This window comes from Terrapene carolina, unplaced genomic scaffold (assembly GCF_002925995.2).
Source record: "Terrapene carolina triunguis isolate 2854851 unplaced genomic scaffold, T_m_triunguis-2.0 Scaffold95, whole genome shotgun sequence".
NCBI lineage: Eukaryota > Metazoa > Chordata > Testudines > Emydidae > Terrapene > Terrapene triunguis.
The window spans coordinates 28,718,998-28,742,575 of NW_020664446.1; the positions used below are offsets into that span (position 1 = coordinate 28,718,998).

Here is a 23,578-nt window from a genome sequence, read left to right on the forward strand (position 1 = left end):
GTAGGCTATTAGAATGAGGAATTGGCTCCCTGACTTACCAAGCATAGGAGTCCCCAACGATCCCCCGTTCATTCCTTCAATGAATACCTCTTTTTATGTACTTTCCAAGCTGTTTATCCAGTTATTGTCAGGGACGGGTCTATGTTTTTTGCCGCCCCAAGCATGGCAGTCAGGTGGCCTTCGGCGGCACGCCTGCGGGCGATCCGCTGGTCACGCAGATTCAGTGGCGTTTCTGCGGGTGATCTGCCGGTCCCGCGCCTTTGTCCTACCTGCCGCCGAATTGCCGCCGAAGCCATGGGACCGGTGGACCTCCCGCAGGCATGCTACTGAAGACTGCCTGTCTGCTGTCCTCACAGCAACCGGCAGGCTGCCCCCTGCGGCTTGCCACCCCAGGCACGCGCTTGCTGGGGCGGCAATTCGGCGGCGGGTAGGACGAAGGCACCTGACTGCCATGCCAATCAGCCAAATATTTCTCCCTTCCTCCCACCCCGCAGTGTAAAGGGGCAGGGCAGTCATTGGCACCAGCTGCGTGTAGATATTAATATCAATATTAAGTCTTTGACATTGCAGGGGCCTTGAGCTTTGGTGCACCTTGGTCCCTCCTGTTCTCTGCCAGTGGTTCACAGTAGCTTAGTCTCCTGTGGATCTAATTTCAGTTGATGAAGTTAGTGCAGGGATGGCTCGGTGGTGTTCGTGACCTGTGTTATACAGGAGATCAACCTATATTATCCGATGGTCACTTCTAGCCTCTAACTCTGATTCTATGAAAATAAAAGCCACTGCAATTAACATATTAACTAATTGATTTCTAAGTAAATCAGCTTGCTTAGATGTAGCGACTAAATTCAGCAATTAGACCTTGGGCAACTCCAATCATTGCACATTACAAATTATTACAGGATATGGCCCATTACTTTTAGTTGTTGTTATTTTTCTATAGATACTTAGAAAGCAAAGATTTACATAACAAGTGCGAGATATTTTATTTATAGTTTGAACCTAACCTCAATTGTTCCTTGTTTACATAAAGCATCAGTTACCTTCTCCTAGGCATATGTATTTGCCCACAAATATTAGTTGAAGAAAGTAGGACAACCCATTTCTAATTATAGTACATACAATATTATGTATAGTTAATAACCATCTGCTTTCGGTTTTTAAAGGATAACTGCAACTGTTGCATGTAGTATGGATTTGACCAAATACCCTATGGACAAGCAGACATGTACCTTGCAACTGGAAAGCTGTAAGAGACTTTATTACCGCTACTTTTATATCGTTAGGACAATATTTGTGATCTATTTTAAGGGCTGCTAGATAATGTATAACATTATCAAAGAGGGCCAGGATTTACAAAGAAGACTAGTGAGAATTGGGTGACCAACTGCTACTGAATTTCAATGGGATTTGGGTGCCTCTCTATTTTAGGATAATTTGAAAATCCAGCCCCAGAACACTGAAACACTAAGGGCTTGTCTTCACTATGGGCTAAATCAGCGCTGCTGTGATCAATGCAGTGGCGTAGATTTAGCAGGTCTGGTGAAGACGTGATAAGTCGATGGGAGAGTGTCTCTTCTCGATAAAGCCTGGTGTGGACACCGCTGTAAATCGAGCTAAGCTACGTCAACTTAAGTTTTATAATTTATGTAACTTAACTATCATAATTTAGATTGAATTACCTTCTCAGTGTAGACAAGGTCTAAGAATAAAGAGAAACATAAAAGACTATGAACCTGATTCTCCATTCCACCACATGCAGAACTCCATAGACTTAGTTCTGCAAGCAGATGATCTTTTCAGTAGAGCTGAGCAAAGGATCTGCAGTCACTATTTCATCAGTTTAGTTGCTTCTTTTTTTCTTTGCTACAGCCATCCTATAGTTCCCACATCAAATTTATCTGTGTGAATTGATCATGAGTAGTTTGTTGCGACTATTCAAGAATTGATATTCCAAACTCAATCTATTTTGATTAGCTAAGATTGGTCACTTATGTAACATGCTATTATTTCTGTTCCCTGATCAGATGAGTGTAACTCTTGTAATCAGAAAGATGATTTGAAACCTCTGGGGGTCTTGAATTTCTAAGGGAGAAGTAGCAGATAATCAGTCAGGGAATTTTAAATATTTAGGCACACAAGACATCCCTGAAGCATCATTCATAGAAAAAAAATAGGTTAGTATTAAGCTTATTGGCTGGGACAGAGTTCAAATTTAATTTTCTCTCTCACATTAAAGCAAAGTAATTGCATCTATAGTTCTATCGGTAAAGGCTGTGGACAGATCCTTGTGTGGCTTCTTTAATGGTCTCCATGCCAGAGCCGTGGGGATGGAGAGAGAGTCATCACTGGGAAGACTAAGATCTAAATCCTACATTAAAATATACCACTTTACATGTGAATACTTGCACAAGTGTAATATGTAATATCCATGAGTACTTGACTATGCAAGAATAAAACTAGTTTTCTACCACTATTCATGCAAGTAAAACTCAATTGAACAATTGTTCATTGAAAGTGAACGCAAAAAGGGGCAAGAGCACAATTGAATCAAAGACTTTCAAATTTGAGGAAATACTTGTGGAATTTTTTTTGCAGTATTTTCCCATTTTTACCACTTCTTTTCTGCAAAACAACAGCACATCACATATTCATTTTGCAAATTATTCTATGGGTAATTTCCATCAAGAAGATGCTGTAAAATTTAATATTATGTTGCCATTTAAGGGTTTTATCCTGCAAGGCTTACTCACAGAAGAGTAAGATTCCCACTAAAGTCAGTGGAAGTATTATGGAGGCCACAATCAGAAGGACTAGTTAGCAGTGATATTTTTTAAAAAAAAAAAAAAAAAAGGGACAGAGAGAACATATTGTTAAGTCAAAAACAGAATGATGTACTTACATCAACGACATTGCCTAATGAGTCGTTCAGCAGTTTCTGTAGTTCCCTCAGGAACTTAAAATGTATTTGACAAGGGGAAAAATAGAGGAATTCCCTGTCTAATTGAAAACTCAGATTTTTAGAATGATTCCATCTGTTATTTTAGACAACCCACAAGTATCTCCTGACTAAAGGGAAAACACGGTAATATAATCTAAACTGCTCCCATGGCATTCTTCTTTAGTTTCTGGAAAAATAGCCAAGAACACAGAGTGCGAATGAAAAAGATTATTAACAGCCTTTAGCAGTGGTAGTCACTTTTTTGTTAAAAGCACTTTAACAATTATTTTTTGGGGAGTTACAGATTAATAGTGTTAGTTTTCCTATTGGATAAGCAACACTGACTTGCAGAAGAAGAATATTTTACTTCTCTAGATACTGTTCACTTGTAAATATGGTTGCTGGGTATTATACACATATATAACATTTATAGTATAAAGCAAATATTTGAACTAAAATAAAATGTTAGGAATTTTGGTTAAACTATTATAAACATAAACACTTAAATAACACTACAAGATAATGATTATATGAGGACATTGCTATAGTGGCTTATGTAATGAAACACCTTACCTTCATTTGTAATGTTGCTATTTAATTATAAGAGCTGATTGAAAAATGGTAACAAAAATATCAACAAGAACTGTTTTTTTTGGTAGAAATCATAAATACTTCCAACCAGTTTTAATAATTCCACAATGAGAAATTTCTCAGTCACTTATCTCCCAGAAAATCAATTTTCAATTGACTATGAAAGTATTAATTATTATTAATATTACTGCAGCATCTAGAAGCCTCAACCCCAATTGAGGCCTTGTTGTGTTACACACTGTACAGGCACATAGTAAGAGACAGACCTTGCCCCAAAGAGTTTACCATTTCAATCCTTCTCGACACTGCAAGTATCCAATCACATTACTATGTTTCCACACAGGCCTCTATCTCACTTGCAAATAGTTATTAATCTTTTAGACCTACCTTTGAACAGTTATTTCCTTTTTGAATTTGCTCTTCAACTTCTGTTCAGTGAAGGTCCTGCACTTATTCTTGAGAATCAGGGAAAAAACATAGACTCTGAGGAGAAAGGAAATCTACTTATGAGATTCTGAAAACCTTTAGGTCTGGAAAAGTTCCTGCAAAGACTTACTCATGTGATTAACTTTATGCATTGTGAGTATCCTATTAACTTGTTTGGGACTACTTACAGCTCATAAAGAACCTGAGACGTCTGCAGGATTGAGGCATTAGTATGGATGTAAAAGTTAGCTCCTCCCACTCAATGTCATTTAAAGAGACAAGAGAATACCCATTAAAGAAAAATCATGTGGTTTTGTTCCTATCAGTTTCAAAGCTTTTGTCAATACAAACTTCCTCTAACATGCTGTGATATACAAAACTCATGCCCATACTCTAAGAATAACATTAGCGTGGGGAAACAATGTAATATTTCTATGCAAAATGTAATTTGCAGATAGTCATGAAGGACCCCCTCCCTCCCAAAGTTCTTCATAAATGGTAATGGATACGATTAATATTTTGATACCAAAATATGCTCTAAATCTGTGAATTGCTCAGATAGAACTATTTGCCTTTCCAAAAAAATGGGGACTATTAAAGAAAATAAAAGCCTCCTTTCTGTAGTGTGCTTGCTCACAACTTTCTCAGGCTTCAAGAATTGTTTTTATCCACTGCCAGTTCATAAAGTTAGATGAAACCTGGAATTATGAACATCTGCATTTCTGAAGTGACTCAAAGCTATTTTGGACATCAGTGTGAACGTCACTTTGCAGTGAATTGGAATTGAGTTATTCCACAGGGCAGCAGAATGAGCAACAATGAGACTCAGTGTCTGTCAAATGCAAAAATGATCGATCTATGTAAACAAAAATAGATATTCAAATGCTTGCTCTTAATACCTACATCAATATACTCTCAACTGGACCATATATATTAATGTATAAACTGGCCACCCTCTAATTTAATGTAAAATACTCTTCAAAGGTGTTTTATCGATGTATAAGCCATGTACTGATTAATGTATACACAGCACAATTGCTGCCTGTTACATACTTCTCCCACCTTGGGTGCCAGTCATCTATGCCGGTTAAGAGAAGCCTTCCCTAAAGCATGCACAACCAGTAGGCCTGTAAAGAAGTCTCCGTGTTATAGCATATGTAGGTTATAAGCTCTGCATTTCCAAGCTCCAGCAATTTTCCCTCTTCCTGTCGGACTTGACGGGCTTTGCCTTTAAATGTCCTATACAACACATCCTTTTATTTCTCAGTTTATACCAGCTTTTATTTTTCTACACCACCTATAGTATTTCTTTTGAGACCAGGCACTCAGATTAAATTTTCAAATTTTGTCATACAATTGCATTATTTATAATCCAATTTTACTTTTTTTTTTTCAAATGGTAAAAGATCATAGACAAACATGTTCTACACAAACTATTTATTATATTTAACAAAAAAGTTCACTGGTTGGTTTGTCTATAATTACAGGGGGCTATAATATCAATGATGTCCAGTTTTACTGGACCAGAGGAAATGATTCAGTTCGAGGCTTGGAGACACTCCGGTTGGCACAATATACAGTAGAAGATCATTTTACTTCAGTATCTGAAGCAGTCTATGAAACAGGTAGGAACTCCCTTTGAAAACTTTCCTCTTGAAGTTCAGAATATGGGGCTGAAAGTACAACGGCGTGAAGGAACTAAACAATTTGCCTTTCTTTTAGTATTTGCAAAAATGAAAAATCTCATCCAATTTCATTCATGTAAGCTATATAGCTTGTATGATATTCTTTAGGGAATTTGTAGCCTCTTAGAAAATGCACTCAATTGTTCAAATGTTTACAGTTATTGGACTTCTGTGGTAACATCTCGGAAAGTCGCATACAATTTGAAGAAGCTAATTTCAGGCAAAGTTCTGCTCATGCAGCTCTTAGCTGAAGCTTATGTTGTATGCTATACAGAATACATGGGGAAGAGAGAGAAGGAGGAAAAGTGTTTAATGTAACAATGAGGTTGTAAAGTGAAACATTCACATGACAGGGAATTCTAAAAGATAAGCATCTAAATTTTCAAAAGCAACTAGTGATTTTGAGTGCTCAACTTAAGACACCTTAAATAATTTGGCCTCTGAAAATCAGATATCTTTCAGGTTTCTTTAATTGGGCAAGCGAAAAATCACTAGTCACTTCTGAAAACATAAACCAATATTTATCCCACAGTGTTAAAGTCTTGTACAACTTACAAGAAATGCAGACTTTGCCACTAGGTCTTGTGAGTTAAACCACAGCTATTTGGTTTTGGCAGTTTCAGTCAAACCTTGATAAGCAGATCCCTGAATAAGCAAAACTGTGAGTTACCCTACCTAAGATATCTAGGGTACTATAATTATCATATAAGAAGTTCCATAGGACTTCTGCAACTCTGATTCATCATAGAACAAAACTGTGGAAAATATTTCTTTAGCTGTGAGATTTGACGTTTTGACTGTATAAGTTATGGTGGCTGTTCTGGAGATGCCAAAGGATCTTTCAAAGGGAAGAAGAGCTATCAAACATGCTTTATCCTCCTTGAGTTATTCGATGACTCTTCTTTATTCCTATTTTATGATACATATTAAATACTATTTGTCTTATGCACAAACTACCATGCCAACCATAAGGATTTTCTTTATGTAAGGCCTCCTAATGCACTCATTTATATTGTAATTCAGGACTCTGGTGTATGCTTTCCTGACCCTCAGTTGCACACAAATTGCAACTTCTTTCCTCTACTGCATTGTTGGGATTTTATTCTTGAATAACACAGCACAGAAGGAAACACTATGATCTAACCTGAAATATTAACTCAGGTTAAAGTATCAAAGTCCTCTAAATGGATATAAAAATACAGATGAAACACAGAATAGCAGGCTTCATGATCACAAAGAGTCTTACTACTTATATAACTGGCATCTGTTTCTCTTCCTCCCTTCCACAGCCCCTAGCTAAACCACATCAGGCTCAGTCAAAGGAGAATAATCCTTTAGTGCTGTTCTGCCCAGAAGCGAAGCAGGACCTGCTCACCGTTCAAAAAAAAAAAATCTGTTTAATACTTACCACCTTCCCCTATCGCATGTAGGGAGGATCCAAACTGTATCAGAAGAGCAAAATGGATTCCATTGTTTTTCCTCAAATGGAATAGGGGCAGTTTCCCACTTAAGTGAAATGCAGCTAGAGGCACAGTCACATCTCTTGTGGACCCTCTCCCCCTGGTTTCAGGGCTAGCTGTAGAACATTAAACACATTTGCAAAGTCAAAGTCTATTTTACTTAACTTTAACAAATACAGCTTAAATTTATTAGAATTTCCCATACCTAATTGTACTTGGGATTCTTCTGTTTAAGAACACAGCATTGTTCTTCTGTGCAGTACATTTCTAACAGCAAAGCTGATGAAATAATACCATAACCCTCTTAATTCTCTTTTAAGCCTTTATGAATATGGTGTTATATACAGAGGCTGTTCAGTTTTCCTACAATGTTTCATGGAAGCACTGCAATGTATTCTCTATCCTCTATGAAAAAAATTAGAGGCAAAAAGAATTATTGTAGATGCATATACACAGTATTAATAAAAAGAGCACACAGAAACCAAAGTTAATAATTATTTAGCTTTTTACAAACATATATTTGAAAGTATCTTATAAATATTATTTGTGCCTTAAAGGCTTCTGTGAGACTAGGCAAAAAGCAGTGTATAATTCTTCTTACAAATGATAAACCGAGACAGTCATTGGCAAAACTGAGATTAGAATCTTGCAGTTAAGGAGGAGATAAATCTATAAGCCTGTCACACAAAAAGCTTTCCCCAAGAGAAGGAAAAAGGGTGGCAAAATATGAAGTATCAGAAAACAATTTGTACATCAAGCAACAAAAGCAAATTACATAAACCAGTCCAAGAGCACGTTAATAGCATTGCCACTTACTTTTCTGAGTAGAGTGTAGCTTAATTTTGGAAATAGGAAAATTCTGAGCTACAGTCACTTACTAGATTTTTGGTCAATACTTAGCTTAACTAAAGTCCCCAATCTGCAAACATGCACATACTTACCTTTAAGGATGTGAATAGGCTCACTGAGTTCTGTGAGCATCGTCATGTGAGTAAAGTTAAGCATGTGTGGAAATGTTTGCCAGATCAGACCTGAAGGGTGGATTTATATTTCTAGCCTTTTTAACATAATCTGGTTTTATTATTCTAATTTAGATAGTATATTCTTTTAATTGACTAGAGACATTTCTTACATTCACAGAATAACAAACAAAGGCATAGAAGAGAATGCTAGTTTGATACCTACTGTACCCATATACCAGCTGTCCTTCCTCATCTAGAAAACACAAGGAATGAAATTGTAAAATGTAAAATTGTTTAAAACTATAGTAGAGATAGTTGAAGCTGGTGAAGAAATCCAATTCTGCTTTAAAATGTTAAGATAGGTACATCTGAAATTTCACATAAGTACCATGTTCAGCTATCATTAGCTGGTTTGGGTGGGGAGATGGGATGTTGAGGGTTAGGATGCACAAGCACGTGTTTAATAGAATATTCACACAAATCTACATCAGTTACGGACTACAGCCAGTTGCACCTACAGAATCAGCCCAGGAGTCTGTACCTGGTCCTGCAATCCTAACATCCAATGCCCACATATGAACAGGGCAGAAGGCAAAGCTGAGGCATTGGTGGCCACAGGGGAAGCAACAATTATTAGGTCTCTCCACTGAGTGAGCTAGATGTGTGCTCTCTCCCATTGCTGTGGCTGTTCTCACTTTGACTAACCACTGAAAGAGTGAATGCTCTTGTTGCTCCATTGGAGATACAGGCCCATGCCACTGCTGTGAAGAGGATGATGTCTTTCAGCTGGCAGTATAGGTGTCTGGGGTTGCCCAGGAGGAGGAAGTCAATGTGGGGAAAGCCAGGCTCTTTCTAACCTGGACCTTAGTATTTCCACACCATACTGCTTCTTATGATCCAGTAGACTGCCTACTAAAGAAAGAACTTTGTAAAAGATCCATGCAGATCTCAACAACAGCACAGTTAAACTAAATGTGAAAGCATCTTGCAACCATACCTCAGCATAGCCAAACTACATATGTAATGATGTGGGGGGGGGAAGTCAAAGGCCTCCACTTTCCATTGTCCATTAACTTAGGGTGGCTTCAACATTGAGGGCTCGGCCTGAGACACATAGGGCCTAACTTTACAGATAGGCTGACCACCTACAATTCCAATGGGCTTCAATAGGAAATATAGATGCTGAGCACCTCTGAAAAGCAGGCCCTGCGTGTCTCAGGCTGGACAGACATCCAAAGTGAGTGGACGTGTTTGAAAATGTAGACCACAGCGTATTCAGTATTCCTCTTAAAACAGAACTCCAAAGTAACAATGTCTAGATAAACAGGAGCTGTATTTCTCTACAATTACGTTCTTCGGTTTGGAATGAAAATCATCATTGAGTCTACTTGGTGCAGAGAGGCAGTGCAAAACTTTTGGTAGGTACTATTTAAGGCCAGAGAGGGTCTCTGGGGAACCATGGATAGAGTGGCAGTGGATGGCATAGGAGGAGGGAAGTCTCTGGACTTATTACATGCCTTGCAGGGGGAAAGTACAACAAACACATGCTCACTGTTAAATGAGAGGCTTGAGAGCAGATCCATGTATTATGCACATCAAAAGGACCAGAAACTCTGCATAGGAGATACAGAGCAGTAGTGATTGCTATTCTGGACAATAGCTGGAACAACAGCCATAGAGGAGCTGCACTGCAGTCCCACAACCTAGTAGCCAGGAAGAGGAATGGAGAAACTACTCCTTCTCCAATTTCATTTATTCAAGAAGGGTGATCTTCATTCTAAACAGTAATAGCACATTTTGGTCATATACTGCAAGGTACAATTTTCTGTAGTCAGCTATGTTTGAGGCACCCTTTCAAATGTTATTTAACTCTTCTCCTTGTGCCCTCATTTAAGCAAAAAGCAACACCTTATAAGGCACAAGAGGAGAAACAAGGGATGCACGGCTAAAGCCATATTAATGCCTTTGTGCAGGATGTACACCATACATCTTAACTGACACCCAAGGGGTTAGTATACATATTTCATGGGGGAGAGCAGATTGTGCTCTTTGTGCCTGAATGCACACTTCTTTGTGGAATTGCATGGGATAACAAAAGTGCATCTTATATAAAGAGCTCTGTGTAGCTCTTTATAAAGTTATCTAGAGTAAATTTCACCAGAAAGAATACAGGAAATAGCCATGGGCCAAATGCTCCCCTCCACTTACACTGAGCAGAAATGAGAAAGGGAATGCAGAAAGCTAAAAGCAGCATCCCTGCAGTATGGTTCCCTCTACAAGCTCCTCCCACTGCCACTGATTGTTGGAGGCAGAGATGTGGGAGAAGTTGTTCTATGTGGCAGGTCCTCATCAGCCAGAAGTACGTACAGTAAGGATTTCAGTTATAGACCAGAACGTTATTATACAATTGGATATACAGGATGATTATCAACTGCCAAAGATAAATGTTTTAGCTTGAGAAGGAAACCTGTTTATTTAATCTTAGGTATATTTCTCATGTGGTGCAGTGACATTCCATATTGATAAAACCATGGTTATGATAGTGATGTCTCTTTGAAGAATCAGAATCACTGTTGGAGACTAGTGTATGGCTTTGGACTCCAAAAGCCAAATTCAGAGACAAATTATAAAATGGGGTAAGCCAGATCTCCTTACACTCAGGCCTGGTCTACACTAGGCGTTTATGTCAAATTTAGCGCCGTTACATCGAATTAATCCTGCACCCGTCCACACCACGAAGCTATTTAGTTCGACATAGAGGTCTCTTAAATTCGATTTCTGTACTCCTCCCCAACGAGGGGAGTAGCGCTAAATTCGACATGGCCATGTCGAATTAGGCTAGGTGTGGATGGAAATCGACGCTAATAGCTCCGGGAGCTATCCCACAGTGCACCACTCTGTTGACGCTCTGGACAGCAGTCCGAGCTCGGATGCTCTGACCAGCCACACAGGAAAAGCCCCGGGAAAATTTGAATTCCTTTTCCTGTCTGGGCAGTTTGAATCTCATTTCCTGTTTGGACATCGTGGCGAGCTCAGCAGCACTAGCAACGATGCAGAGCTCTCCAGCAGAGATGGCCGTGCAATCTCAGACTAGAAAGAGGGCCCCAGCATGGACTGATCGGGAAGTCTTGGATCTGATCGCTGTGTGGGGCGATGAGTCCGTGCTTTCCGAGCTGCGCTCCAAAAGACGGAATGCAAAGATCTATGAGAAGATCTCTAAAGCCATGGCAGAGAGAGGATACAGCCGGGATGCAACACAGTGCCGCGTGAAAATCAAGGAGCTGAGACAAGGCTACCAGAAGACCAAAGAGGCAAACGGACGCTCTGGATCCCAGCCCCAGACATCCCGTTTCTACGAGGCACTGCATTCCATCCTAGGTGCGGCCGCCACCACTACCCCACCAGTGACCGTGGACTCTGAGGATGGGATATTGTCAATGGCCGGTTCCTCGGACATGTTAGCGGACGGGGAAGATGAGGAAGGAGATGAGGAGAACGAGGCAGTCGACAGCGCTTGCAACGCTGATTTCCCCGACAGCCAGGATCTCTTCATCACCCTTACAGAGATCCCCTACCAACCGTCCCCAGCCGTTAACCCGGAGACAGAATCAGGGGAAGGATCAGCCAGTAAGTGTTTTAAACATCTAAACATTTATTTTTAACAGAACAGGAATATTAACAATAACAACAATGGGTTTCTCATGATTAGTTTGCCCTAGGCGCTTAACGTTTCAGTCCTGGGCAGTGCAACTATTCAAAAAAAATCTAACAATGTCCGGTTTAGCATGATTGTTCTGCCCAAGCCGCTCTACTGTTTAGTCCCTGCCAGTGCAGCTACAGTAAAATGCGGTCTATATGTCCGGGGATAGAGCTGAAATCCTCAATGGACATCTCCACGAAGCTCTCCTGGAGGTAATTGGAAAGCCTTTGCATCAGGTTCCTGGGGAGAGCGGCCTTATTGGGTCCTCCGTAGTAGCAGACATTTCCGTGCCAGGAGACAAGCAAGTACTCCGGGATCATTGCCCTGCAGAGCATGGCGGCATACGGCCCTGGTCTTTGCAGGCTTTCCCGAAGCATTCTTTCTTTATCAGTGTCTGAGATCCTCATCAGGGTGATGTCGCTCATGGTGACCTGCTTTGAATTAGGTAGGGGAATGTTAGTATTGGGACTGTTTGCCCGTTCCTTTACAGAACTGTAACCGCCGGTTTACAGCCACGCGGTGGAGGCGGGAGAGGGGCAGCATACAGGGATCTTTCCCTGGGACAGCCGCGAGGGGGTGGGACAGGGGCAGAGTTCATGCTTGCCGGATTGCTGGCAGCAGGGACTGGCATTGCTTTCAATGTGAAAGGAGGCCAGTGCTACTATTGAAGTTTTAAGCAGCCACAAGTCTACGGCTTACCATGTCTGCCTGCTACACAAATTCCGGTGTCCTGCCCCGCTTCTCAGATCTGCAGTGCAAGACCCCAGGCACTGAATGCGAAGGCCGAAAATTCGACCTTGTCCTGAGTGCGCATGTGATAGGTGCTGTGCATGGTCTTGTTCACAGAGAAAGACTATGTTCTTTGTTCACAACTACATTTATCTTTCTGAGGAATTCACTCCCTTTTTCCCATTCCCACAGCCACAGCTGCGACTGTCTCACAACCTAGCCTGGCATCACACTCCCAGAGGCTAGCGCAGTTTAGGCGTAGGAAGAAGAGGATACGGGAGGACATGTTCTCGGAACTAATGGGCTGCTCCCGAGCCCAGGCAGCACAGCAGACCCAGTGGAGGGAGAACTTGTCCCAAATGCACCGTTCACACATTGAACGGAAGGAGAGGTGGCGGCAGGAAGACCAGCAGGCAACTCAAACGCTGCTTGGACTAATGAGGGAGCAAACTGACACGCTCCGGCACCTTGTGGATGTTCTGCAGGACCGGAGGCAGGAGGACAGAGCCCCGCTGCAGTCTATCAGTAACCGCCCTCCCCCGCCACCAAGTCCCATACCCCCCTCACCCAAAGTCCAAAGAAGGAGGGGCGGCAGAGTCCGTGAAAACTCTCACTCCACCCCTACAGAGTGCTCTAGTACTAGAAGGCTCTCATTCCCCAAAATTTGACAAGTCCTTTCCTTCCCGCCTCACACAAGCCCCCGTCCAAGTTTCACCCCCCAGTTTCATGTGTAGTTGCTAATAAAAAATATGTTTCTGTTAATTACTGTTTCCATCATGTTCTTTTAGAGGAGAGTCTGTCTGAAGGGGGGGAAGGGGGTTGGTAATTGGACAGGACAGTCACCTTTACCAGGTTACAGAGGCGGGGGCAGGTTCAGCAGCAGGGCACACACACATTGCAGTCACTAGTTACCCTGGTCAGTCTGGGAGGTGGTTTTAGTGTTCTGTGGGGGGTGGGGGTGCTCTGTGACTTTGTGGCGGGGGAGGGCAGTTACAGATCTTATGCAGCAGTTCTTATCCTGGATCACAGAGCCACGCAGCAGGGGATCTGTAACCATCCTCCCCCTGCCACAAAGTCACATAGCCCCCCCACACACAGAGTCCCGAACAGGAGGGGTGGCAGGGTCCGTTGAAACCACCAGTCCACCACTGTGGAGCCTGTCATTCCTGGAGTTTGGAAGCGTCATTTGCATCACTACACTACACCCGCTCCCCACCACAGTCTGCGTCCCAGGTTCAACACTTTCCCACGAAAACAGTAATAAAGAAAACGGTGTTCATTAACAAAATTCAAGTGATTTTATTTTTAAACGTGTGTTGGAAGGGGGAACGGGGTATGTAACTGGAGAGGATACTGAACATTTAGTGAGTAAAGAAACGGGGGCAGGTTCAGCTTCTCTGTACACAAACTGAAAAGTCACTGGTTACCCTGCTCACTCAGGAACCTAGCTTTCAAAGCCTCCCGGATGCACAGCGCGTCCCGCTGGGCTCTTCTAATCGCCCGGCTGTCTGGCTGGGCATAATCAGAAGCCAGGCTATTTGCCTCAACCTCCCACCCCGCCATAAAGGTCTCCCCCTTGCTCTCAAGGAGATTGTGGAGCACACAGCAAGCTGCAATAACAATGGGGATATTGGTTTCGCTGAGATCACAGCGAGTCAGTAAGCTTCTCCATCTCCCCTTGAGACGGCCAAAAGCACACTCCACCACCATTCTGCACTTGTTCAACTACCAGCTGAGGAGTTCTTTTTCAGTGTCCAGGGCGCCAGTATAGGGCTTCATGAGCCAGGGCATTAGCGGGTAGGCTGGGTCCCCGAGGATGACTATAGGCATCTCCACATCCCCAAGAGTTATTTTGTGGTCCGGGAAGTAAATACCTTCCTGCAGCTGTCTAAACAGACCAGAGTTCCTGAAAACACGAGCGTCATGAACCTTGCCCGGCCATCCGACGTTGATGTTTGTAAAATGTCCCCTATGATCCACCGGTGCTTGCAGTACCATTGAAAAGTAGCCCTTTTGGTTGATGTACTGGCTGGCCTGGTGGTCCGGTCCCAGGATAGGGATGTGAGTTCCATCTATAGCCCCACCGCAGTTTGGGAATCCCATCGCGGCGAAGCCATCTATGATGGCCTGCGCGTTTCCCAGGGTCACTACCTTTGAGAGCAGTACCTCAACGATTGCGTTGGCTACTTGCATCACAACAACCCCCACGGTAGATTTGCCCACGCCAAAGTGGTTCGCGACTGACTGGTAGCTGTCTGGCGTTGCAAGCTTCCAGAGGGCTATGGCCACTCGCTTCTGGACAGTCAGGGCTGCTCGCATCCGGGTGTCATTGCGCTGCAGGGCAGGGGACAGCACAAAGTTCAAGGAAAGTCCCCTTCCGCATGCGAAAGTTTCGCAGCCTCTGGGATTCATCCCAGACCTGCAGCACTATGCGGTCCCACCAGTCCGTGCTTGTTTCCCGGGCCCAGAATCGCCGTTCCACAACATCCACATGACCCATTGCCACCGTGATGTCCTCGGTGCTGGGTCCCGTGCTTTCTGACAGGTCTGTGCTACTCTCCGACTTTAGGCCCTCACGGCGGTGCCGTAGCCTCCTCGCCTGATTTCTCTGCATCTGCCTCTGGGAAAGGTGGATGATAAGCTGCGAGGCATTGACAATGGCCACAACTGCAGCGATGGTCGCAGCGGGCTCCATGCTCGCAGTGCTGTGGCGTCCGCGCTGTCACTGACCAGAAAAGTGCGCGAACTGATTTCCCGCCGGCGCTTTCAGGGAGGGAGGGCGGGAGTGACGGACGGATGACGACAGTTACCCAAAAGCACCCTCGACACATTTTTTTACCCAGAAGGCATTGGTGGCTCGACCCAGAATTCCAATGGGCAGCGGGGACTGCGGGAACTGTGGGATAGCTGCCCACAGTGCACCGCTTCCAATGTCGACGCTTTCCCCGTTAGTGTGGACTCACAAAGTCGAATTACTGTCCTTAGAGTGGACACACACATTCGACTTTGCAATATCGATTCCACATATTCGATTTAAGTAAAATCGAACTACTCTCGTAGTGTAGACATACCCTCAGACTTCCTTAGACTTTACACCTGCTTTACCATTGCATAGGGGAGTCTATATTGGTATATGCCACTGAGCCAGAAAAGGCATATGCTATGCTGAGTGAGAACCATTTTTACTTACACCTTCTGCTCCTCACTGTGTATGTTACACCCGTTTATTTTCATGTAACAATATTATGAATGTAAGTATATGCAAGGTATCTAAATAACCATGGGGAATTCAAATAATGTAAGGGAGCCTAAGGCTATGTTTTCACTACATACCTGAATTACTCCTCTCGAGTTAGCCTGGCTTGAGGGAGAGCCACTACAAAATAACACTTGATTTGCACAGAGTGATTGCTATCAGCTGACAAATTGTGCTACCTTAAGCTTTACCTTCTGCCCCCTCTCAGGCCAGATAATTCAAGTTAAAAGTACCCACAACTCTTGAGTTACGGGTTTTTGGGTATGGACAGAACTCAAGTTAGGGACAACACTCAAATAGCTCAAGTTAACTCTGCTGTGAAGACAACACCACTACTATATCTCATATCTCCTCCTTTCAGTTACACAGGAGAGCAGTTTTATTAGATTGCCTAATACTGTACTTTCCATTGTAGAAGATTCTTCTGAGCTTTTTTGTAAAGCTGTGTCACCTCCATTGTTTCCTTGTATGCAGCAGGTCTTTGAAATTTGGCAGGGAGAAAGCCCTCAGACTAGAGGAGTGCCTTTTCTCGGTGCCATGAAATTCCATGCAGGTTAACTGAGGGTACGTCTACACTGTGAGTGGCAGTGAGTTTCGGAGCCCAGGATGACAGACACAGGCTTGTTCTGCAGCACTAAAAATAGCTGTGTCGACATGCAGCTCAGGCTAGAGCTTGGGTTCTGAAGCCCAGGGATGGGGTGGGTCTTCAGAGCCTGAGCTCCAGCCTGAGCCACGATTGTCTACCCAGCTATTTTTAGTGCCGCAGCAGAAGCCCAAGTCTGTTGACCTGGGTACTGAGGCTTGCTGTGTAGACTATTCTGAGTTATAAACTGTTAAAAAACTCTCCACTTCCCCCCTTTTTTTGCTTGCATTGCTCAAGACATGCTGGCACCATGACAAAACCCAACAACCTGGACATGCTAAGGCTGAGCCCATGCTACCACAAAATCAGCAGCACACTCCGCACTAGGAATGACAGGAGTGGCCAGGCATGGTAGTTGTTTGTGAGGGGCACGGTCTCTCCACCAGTACCATCCCCCTTCCTGGACTTCTGCATATGGGCGCAGAGGCCCCTCCACCTCTACGGTCACAAAATAGGGCACGAGCTCTTGGTGTCCTGGAGGAGAGACCATTCAGTCTCAGCCTGTAGTGCCAGTGTCCCATCCCCTACAGTCTAGGACAGCAGCATTCCCCTGCTGTCAGCTAATACCATTAGTTCTGTAGCTCAAGCTGTGCTGCAGTGTTGAAGTTTCAGGAGTCAAACTCTTCTGATGATGGGCGGGGGGGATTGTTACAGTTGTACATAACAGAATTTGTGTTTAGCTTTTTCCTTTTAAAAATAACCTAGGAAATTGCATGCAAAACATTTCTTAGAAGAATGTTATATAGGTTGCAAAATCAAGTTAGAAAATGCCAAATTTACAGTTGCCTGCACAACTGTAATGCTTTATGTTACAGTGTGTCATTACGTCATCGCACAGCATTTTTCCCCAGCACCTTTGCCTCGTTTATTGCACAACATGGATGAAGAAAGGGGCAGAATTAGTGTTTCATGGGAAACCATAAATTTGACATTTTGAAACTTTTGAATGCTTGACTTCGGCCTGATCTACACTTGAAAATTTTACTGGAATAACTCTTTTGGTTAAGGAAGTGATTTTTTTAAGATATGTAGTTATATTGGCAAAAACCCTACTACAAGTGCAGTTATATCGGAATAAAGGAGATTTATGTCAGTACAGTTTTCCTTTCCCTGTGAGAATAGCTACTACCTGTATAAATCTCCTGTTGTACTATATAACTGACCCCATTAAGGAGGCTGAACGCTCAACTATACCGGTATAGTTAAAACGTTACAACTTTCGAATGTAGCCAAGCTCTTTGTAACCTTAATAACTTTCTTTAGACTAGTTTTATGTATGTAATTTAAAAAATATTGTAAACATTTAAATGTAAGCAGCCATATTCTAGTCTGGTAGCAATAAGACAGACCTGCGTGTGCATTCGTAGGCTGTGGTTGCACTTCACACTGTTAAAAAGTCCTGTCAACCTCATACTTCACAATGCACCTGAGGGATGCACAAATAGCCTATTAATGCAGATATGCTGTTATGGCTTACCGCTAAAGTGCATCCATATTTATAAAGCACAGTCATGACTCATGGCACACAATATTAGAAACAAGCATGTAACTTCACTTAGTCAAATAAAAATAGCTCATGCCAACTGACCACAGTGAATACCTGAATTTGACCCTTTCATTGATATTCTGGTAGAACTAGTAATCACAGAGTTTGGGAAAATTTGAATTTTTAAAAGTTAAAGATTATCATCTTTTTGTAACCTTCAAAATAAAGTCTGTACTGAACATTAATTGTAGTTCCAGTTATGTTAATAAAAATCAGATTGTTTCTTTATTTTCATGCATTATAGCCTAGAGGGAACATAAGGTAAAAGCAAATTCACAGCCTGAACTTTAATTGCACATACGTACAAAAGCTCACTTAGGAATCTGGGACTATGAAGGACCAAATACAGACTTAGCATAAGGGTGTGTAATTCCACTACTTATGCCAAGTCTGCATTTGGCTCCAAGATTCAGATCCTTGTGCAAATCATAGAAACATAGGACTGGAAGGGACCGCAAGAGCTCTTCTAGTGGAGTCCCCTGCACTCAATGCAGGACTAAGAATTATCTAGACCATTCCTGACAGGTGTTTGCCTAACCTGCTCTTAAAAATCTCCAATGATGGAGATTCCACAACCCCCCTTAGCAATTTATTCCAGGGCTTAACTACCCTGACAGTTAGGAAGTTTTTCCTAATGTCCTTGCTGCAATTTTAGCCCATTACTTCTTGTCCTATTCTCAGAGGTTAAAGAGAACAATTTTTCTCCCTCCTTGTAACAACCTTTTATATACTTCAAAACTGTTATCATGTCCCCCCTCATTCTTCTCTTCTCCAGATCAGACAAATCCAATTTTTTCAATGTTCCTTCATAGGTCATGTTTTCTAGATCTTTAATAATTTTTGTTGCTCTTCTCTGGACTTTCTCCAATTTGCCCACATCTTTCCTGAAATGTAGCACCCAGAACGAGACACAAAATCAGTTGAGGCCTAATCAGCGCAGAGTAGAGCAAAAGAATTATTTCTTGTGTCTTGCTTACCACACTCCTGCTAATACATCCCAGAATGATGTTTGCTTTTTTTGCAACAGTGTTACACTGCTGACTCATATTTAGATTGTGATCCACTATAACCCCCAGATCCCTTTCCATAGTACTCCTTCCTAGGCAGTCATTTCCCATTTTGTATGAGTGCAACTGATTGTTCCTTCCTAAGTGGAATAGTTTGCATTTCATTCTATTTACTTCAGACCATTTCTCCAGTTTGTCCAGATCATTCTGAATTTTAATCCTATCCTACAAAGCACTTGCAACTCCTCCCATCTTGGGGGGTTTGTAAGTGTACTTTGTATGCCATTGTCTAAATCATTGATGAAGATATTGAACAGAACTGGACCCAGAACTGATCCCTGTGGGACCCCACTTGATATATGCCCTTCCAGCTTGACCATGAACCTCTGATAACTACTCTCTGGGAATGGTTTTCCAACCAGTAATGCACCCACCTTATAGTAGTTCCATGTAGGTTGTATTTCCCTAGTTTGTTTATGAGACGGTCATGCCAGACAATATAAAAAGCCTTACTAAAGTCAAGATATACCACATCTTCCACTCCCCGTCCCCATCCACAAGACTTGTTACTCGGTCAAAAAAAATTAGGTTGGTTTGACATGATTTGTTCTTGACAAATACATGCTGACTGTTATTTATCGCCTTATTATCTTCAAGATGTCTGGAAATGGATTGCTTAATTATTTGCTCCATTATCTTTTCGGGTACTGAAGTTCAGCTGACTGGTCTGTAATTCCCTGGGTTGTCCTTATTCCCCTTTTTATAGATGGGCACTATATTTACCCTTTTCCAGTCCCCTGGAATCTTACCCCTCTTCCATGTCTTTTCAAAGATAATCGCTAATGGCTCAGATATCTCCTCAGTCAGCTCCTTGAGTATTCTAGGATGTATTTCATCAGGCCCTGGTGACACAAACATTTAACTTAAGAAATTTTTAACTTGATCTTTCCCTATTTTAGCCTCTGATCCTACCTCATTTTCACTGCCGTTCATTAAGTTAGATGTCCAATTGCTACTAAATTTTTTGTTGAAAACTGAAACAAAAAACTCATTTAGCACTTCTGCCATTTCCACATTTTCTGTTATTGTTCCCCCCCACACACACACACCCTCATTGAATTTTGGGCCTACCCTGTCCTTGGTCTTCCTCTTGTTTCTAATGCATTTGTAGAATATAAATATTACCCTTTATGTCTCTAGCTAGTTTAATCTCATTTTTTGCCGGATAGATGAGCTAATTGACCGATTGGGAAAAGCATGATTTTTGTCCTGACCCAGGGTTATTGGCAAATCCCCCTGGCCAATGCAAAGAGAAGACGTCCTTTTCAACACCAGAGGGACTGTATCAGTACACTGTCCTCCCTTTTGGTTTACATGGGGCTCCCGCAACTTTCCAACGACTCATGGACAAGCTGTTGCGTCCACATGGCAAGTATGCGGCTGCCTATCTTGACAATGTCATTATACATAGCCCAGACTGGGAGACGCACTTCAAGAAGGTGGAAGCAGTCCTGGACACCCAAGGCGGGGCTGACTGCAAATCCCTCCAAATGCACAATTGGGCTAGCAGAAGTCAAATACCTCGGGTATATAGTGGGGAGGGGCATGGTGAAGCCCCAACTGAACAAGTTAGAGGCAATACAGAATTGGCCCCAACCAGTCCAGAAGAAACAGGTCAGAGCATTCCTGGGACTAGTTGGATATTATAGGCGGTTCGTCCCCCACTTTGCTACCAGGGCATGCCTGTTAACAGACCTAACAAAAGCTCGTGGCCCAGACATAGTAAGATGGACCAGCATGGCCGAGGAGGCTTTTGCAGATCTGCAGACTACCCTCTGCACCGACCCAGTGCTGGTAGCTTCAGACTGGGAGAAAGAGTTTATCTTGCAAACCGATGCCTATGGGTCGGAGAAGAAGAACACCCAGTCCTGTTCCTCAGTAGGAAACTCCTGCCCAGGAAACATAAATATGCTGTAGTAGAGAAGGAATGCCTGGCGGTAAAGTGGGCCATAGAAAGCCTACGCTACTACCTACTCAGACAAAGGTTTACCCTCATCACGGACCATGCCCCTCTGAAGTGGATGCACCAAAACAAAGAAAGAAATGCAAGAGTAACAAGGCGGTTCCTGTCGCTACAACCCTTCTCCTTCAGAGTGCAACATAGGTCCGGAATCAAGCATGGCAATGCTGATAGCCTGTCAAGGGTACACTGTTTGCCGACCCAAGTAGCCCAACCCCGTAGTGTTGAGTGGGGTGGGGGTGGGGGGATATGTGATAAACTCAGGACAGACAGCTGCAAGGTGTCTGTCTGGGGGAATAGAAAACAGTCGCAGAAGGTTAAAATGCCCTCCTCCCTATCAACTGAGAAGGGGTGACTACAGGTCAATCAGGTTCAGCTGAGAAGGGGTTACCAGAGATCAATTAGGATCAGATGAGAGGGAGTTACCTGAGGTCAATTAGGATCAGCTGATTCCAACTAAGGGCTGCCTGAGACCTTTTAAAACCCTCTCCTGTTGGAGGTGTGGGGGAGAGAGAGAGTCACGCTGCCAGTAGGCTAGGAGCAGCAAGACAACAAGACTCACCAGGAGGGGAGGCTGCATTCCCTCTCATAAGGGAGAAAAACAAGCCCAAAAGACTGGCTAAGAGAAGGAACAGGCTGCCCCTGTGCAGCCAAGAAGGACTGTTTTTACCCAAGCCCGTCTCACCAAGGCTAAAAACAGCTGAGCCTGGTGAGACTGATAAGGTGCCTTGCCACACTACATTTAAATATGTTTCCAAAAGTCAAATTCTTAAGGTTGCCTTGTGATAAAGTAGATTGATTTAGTTAATTGGTTTCCCCACAAATTAGGAGTTTTGTTCCCTCCTCCTATTCCACTTACCCCAATTTAATACCTGCCACAAAACCTATTTGCTCAGGTTTAGTGTATAGAATGGGTGAATCTCACATATACTGAGTATAGGTTTATTTTAAGAAAAGTTCTCCTCTCTATACTGGAATTTTAGCAAAACAAAATTGATGAGAATTAAAATATTTGTTTACCAATTTGGACCTAATTAGAGCTTTTACTCAGTATCAGAAATGGAGATTTAACAGATTTGTTGGGAAGTGTGCAAGACAAACTTAGAAAAAACATTTTTAATGTTTAAAATTGACATTTACAAGAAATTGTGGTAAGCGGCACCATCTAACATTACCTTATACCGAGTAATTGTTTGTTTCAAAAGGTTGTTTGCTCCTCTTTTCACAGGACGCTATCCAAAGTTAGTATTCCATTTTGAGCTCAAGAGGAACATCTTGTATTTCATACTAGAGACATACGTACCATCCATCTTGCTAGTTGTACTCTCCTGGGTATCATTCTGGATAAGCCAATCATCAGTTCCAGCCAGAATCTGCATAGGTGAGTAACTGACAAAAGAAAACGGAGGTTGAAACATTAAAAGGTGTTCTTTGTTGCACAGTACATAGCATTCGTTTCCAGAAGTTGCAAAGACTTCTGTATTTTAGGCAATTACTTCTTCGGTTTGCCATACGTGCAATACATCATGTAGATTCCCCTCGGATTTTTATGTCTGTGTATTATTTAACAAGGAAAATGTCCTGGGAAGCCATAGGGAGTCTAGATGGCAGGAAAGCACAAAGAACATTCATTCATTCCTGAACTCACTTCAAAACATTCAAGTACAATGTGTTGCAAACAAGAAAGAATTATGAGGTGTTTGTGAGGTTGAACAATACATACTAATTAACACATGAATAACGGAAGAGAAAGTACTGTAAGAGATTAAAATAACTCGTATTAAATGAGAGAGAGATATGTGGAGTTGGGAAGAAGAAGAAACAGCTGCCACAAGACTGAAATGTTCAGAGCAGAGGAGAAACAATTATAAGATGCGTCTGGATTTGTAAGAAGGAAAGGTGTCCATACAGAGTGAAGACAGTTGAATGGAGTGGTGTTGGCACAGTATGTGTAACTTCACAGAAATGGTCACTGTACCTACTTTCATGTGACTGCTACACAGCCGAGATACAAGATAATTACATTGTGGTTATAAAAAATCATTGTGAACCATCTTTGTAGTCAGGGAATATCCAGACCGTTTGCATAATACCATAATAATCACAAGTGTACAGCATGAGTCATTTAAGTTCCTCTCATTTTAGTTTACAGACTCTCTGGATTGTTAACCTTGTTTCTATTTTTTTTTAAACATGTGGATTCAAAATCTTAAATATATTTAAAAGTCTTATTTCCAGAACATCCAGCAGTAAATGTGGTTGCACACACTGAACAGTTTACCGTGACCATAAAGCTCAGAACACACTAGTTTGCAGCTATTCCAAATGCTGCATAGAATGCCATAACTAACACCACTTTTTACCTCATTCCTTGTGTTCCGCAGGTGTGACAACAGTGCTTACCATGACAACTCTCATGATGGGAGCCAGGACTTCACTTCCTAATGCTAATTGCTTCATAAAGGCAATTGATGTATACCTTGGTATTTGTTTTAGTTTCATCTTTGGGGCTTTGCTGGAGTATGCTGTGGCTCATTTCTGCACTCTTCATCGTTCCAATTTGAGGGTACACACAAAGGTATTTAAATGTTTAAATATTTGAGTAGAACAAATAC

General features: G+C 42.4%; 1 protein-coding gene across 1 annotated transcript in view; it reads left to right on the top strand.

Moving 5' to 3' along the window:
• Window positions 1-23,578, top strand: part of LOC112109443 (gamma-aminobutyric acid receptor subunit pi-like) — a 52,768-nt gene that overhangs the window by 24,862 nt on the left and 4,328 nt on the right. Inside the window, exons 5-8 of the mRNA XM_024203962.1 lie at window positions 1,164-1,246; window positions 5,443-5,580; window positions 22,192-22,344; window positions 23,348-23,541. Of these exons, the coding sequence (XP_024059730.1) occupies window positions 1,164-1,246; window positions 5,443-5,580; window positions 22,192-22,344; window positions 23,348-23,541 (568 nt within the window). The remainder of the gene's footprint in view (window positions 1-1,163; window positions 1,247-5,442; window positions 5,581-22,191; window positions 22,345-23,347; window positions 23,542-23,578) is intronic.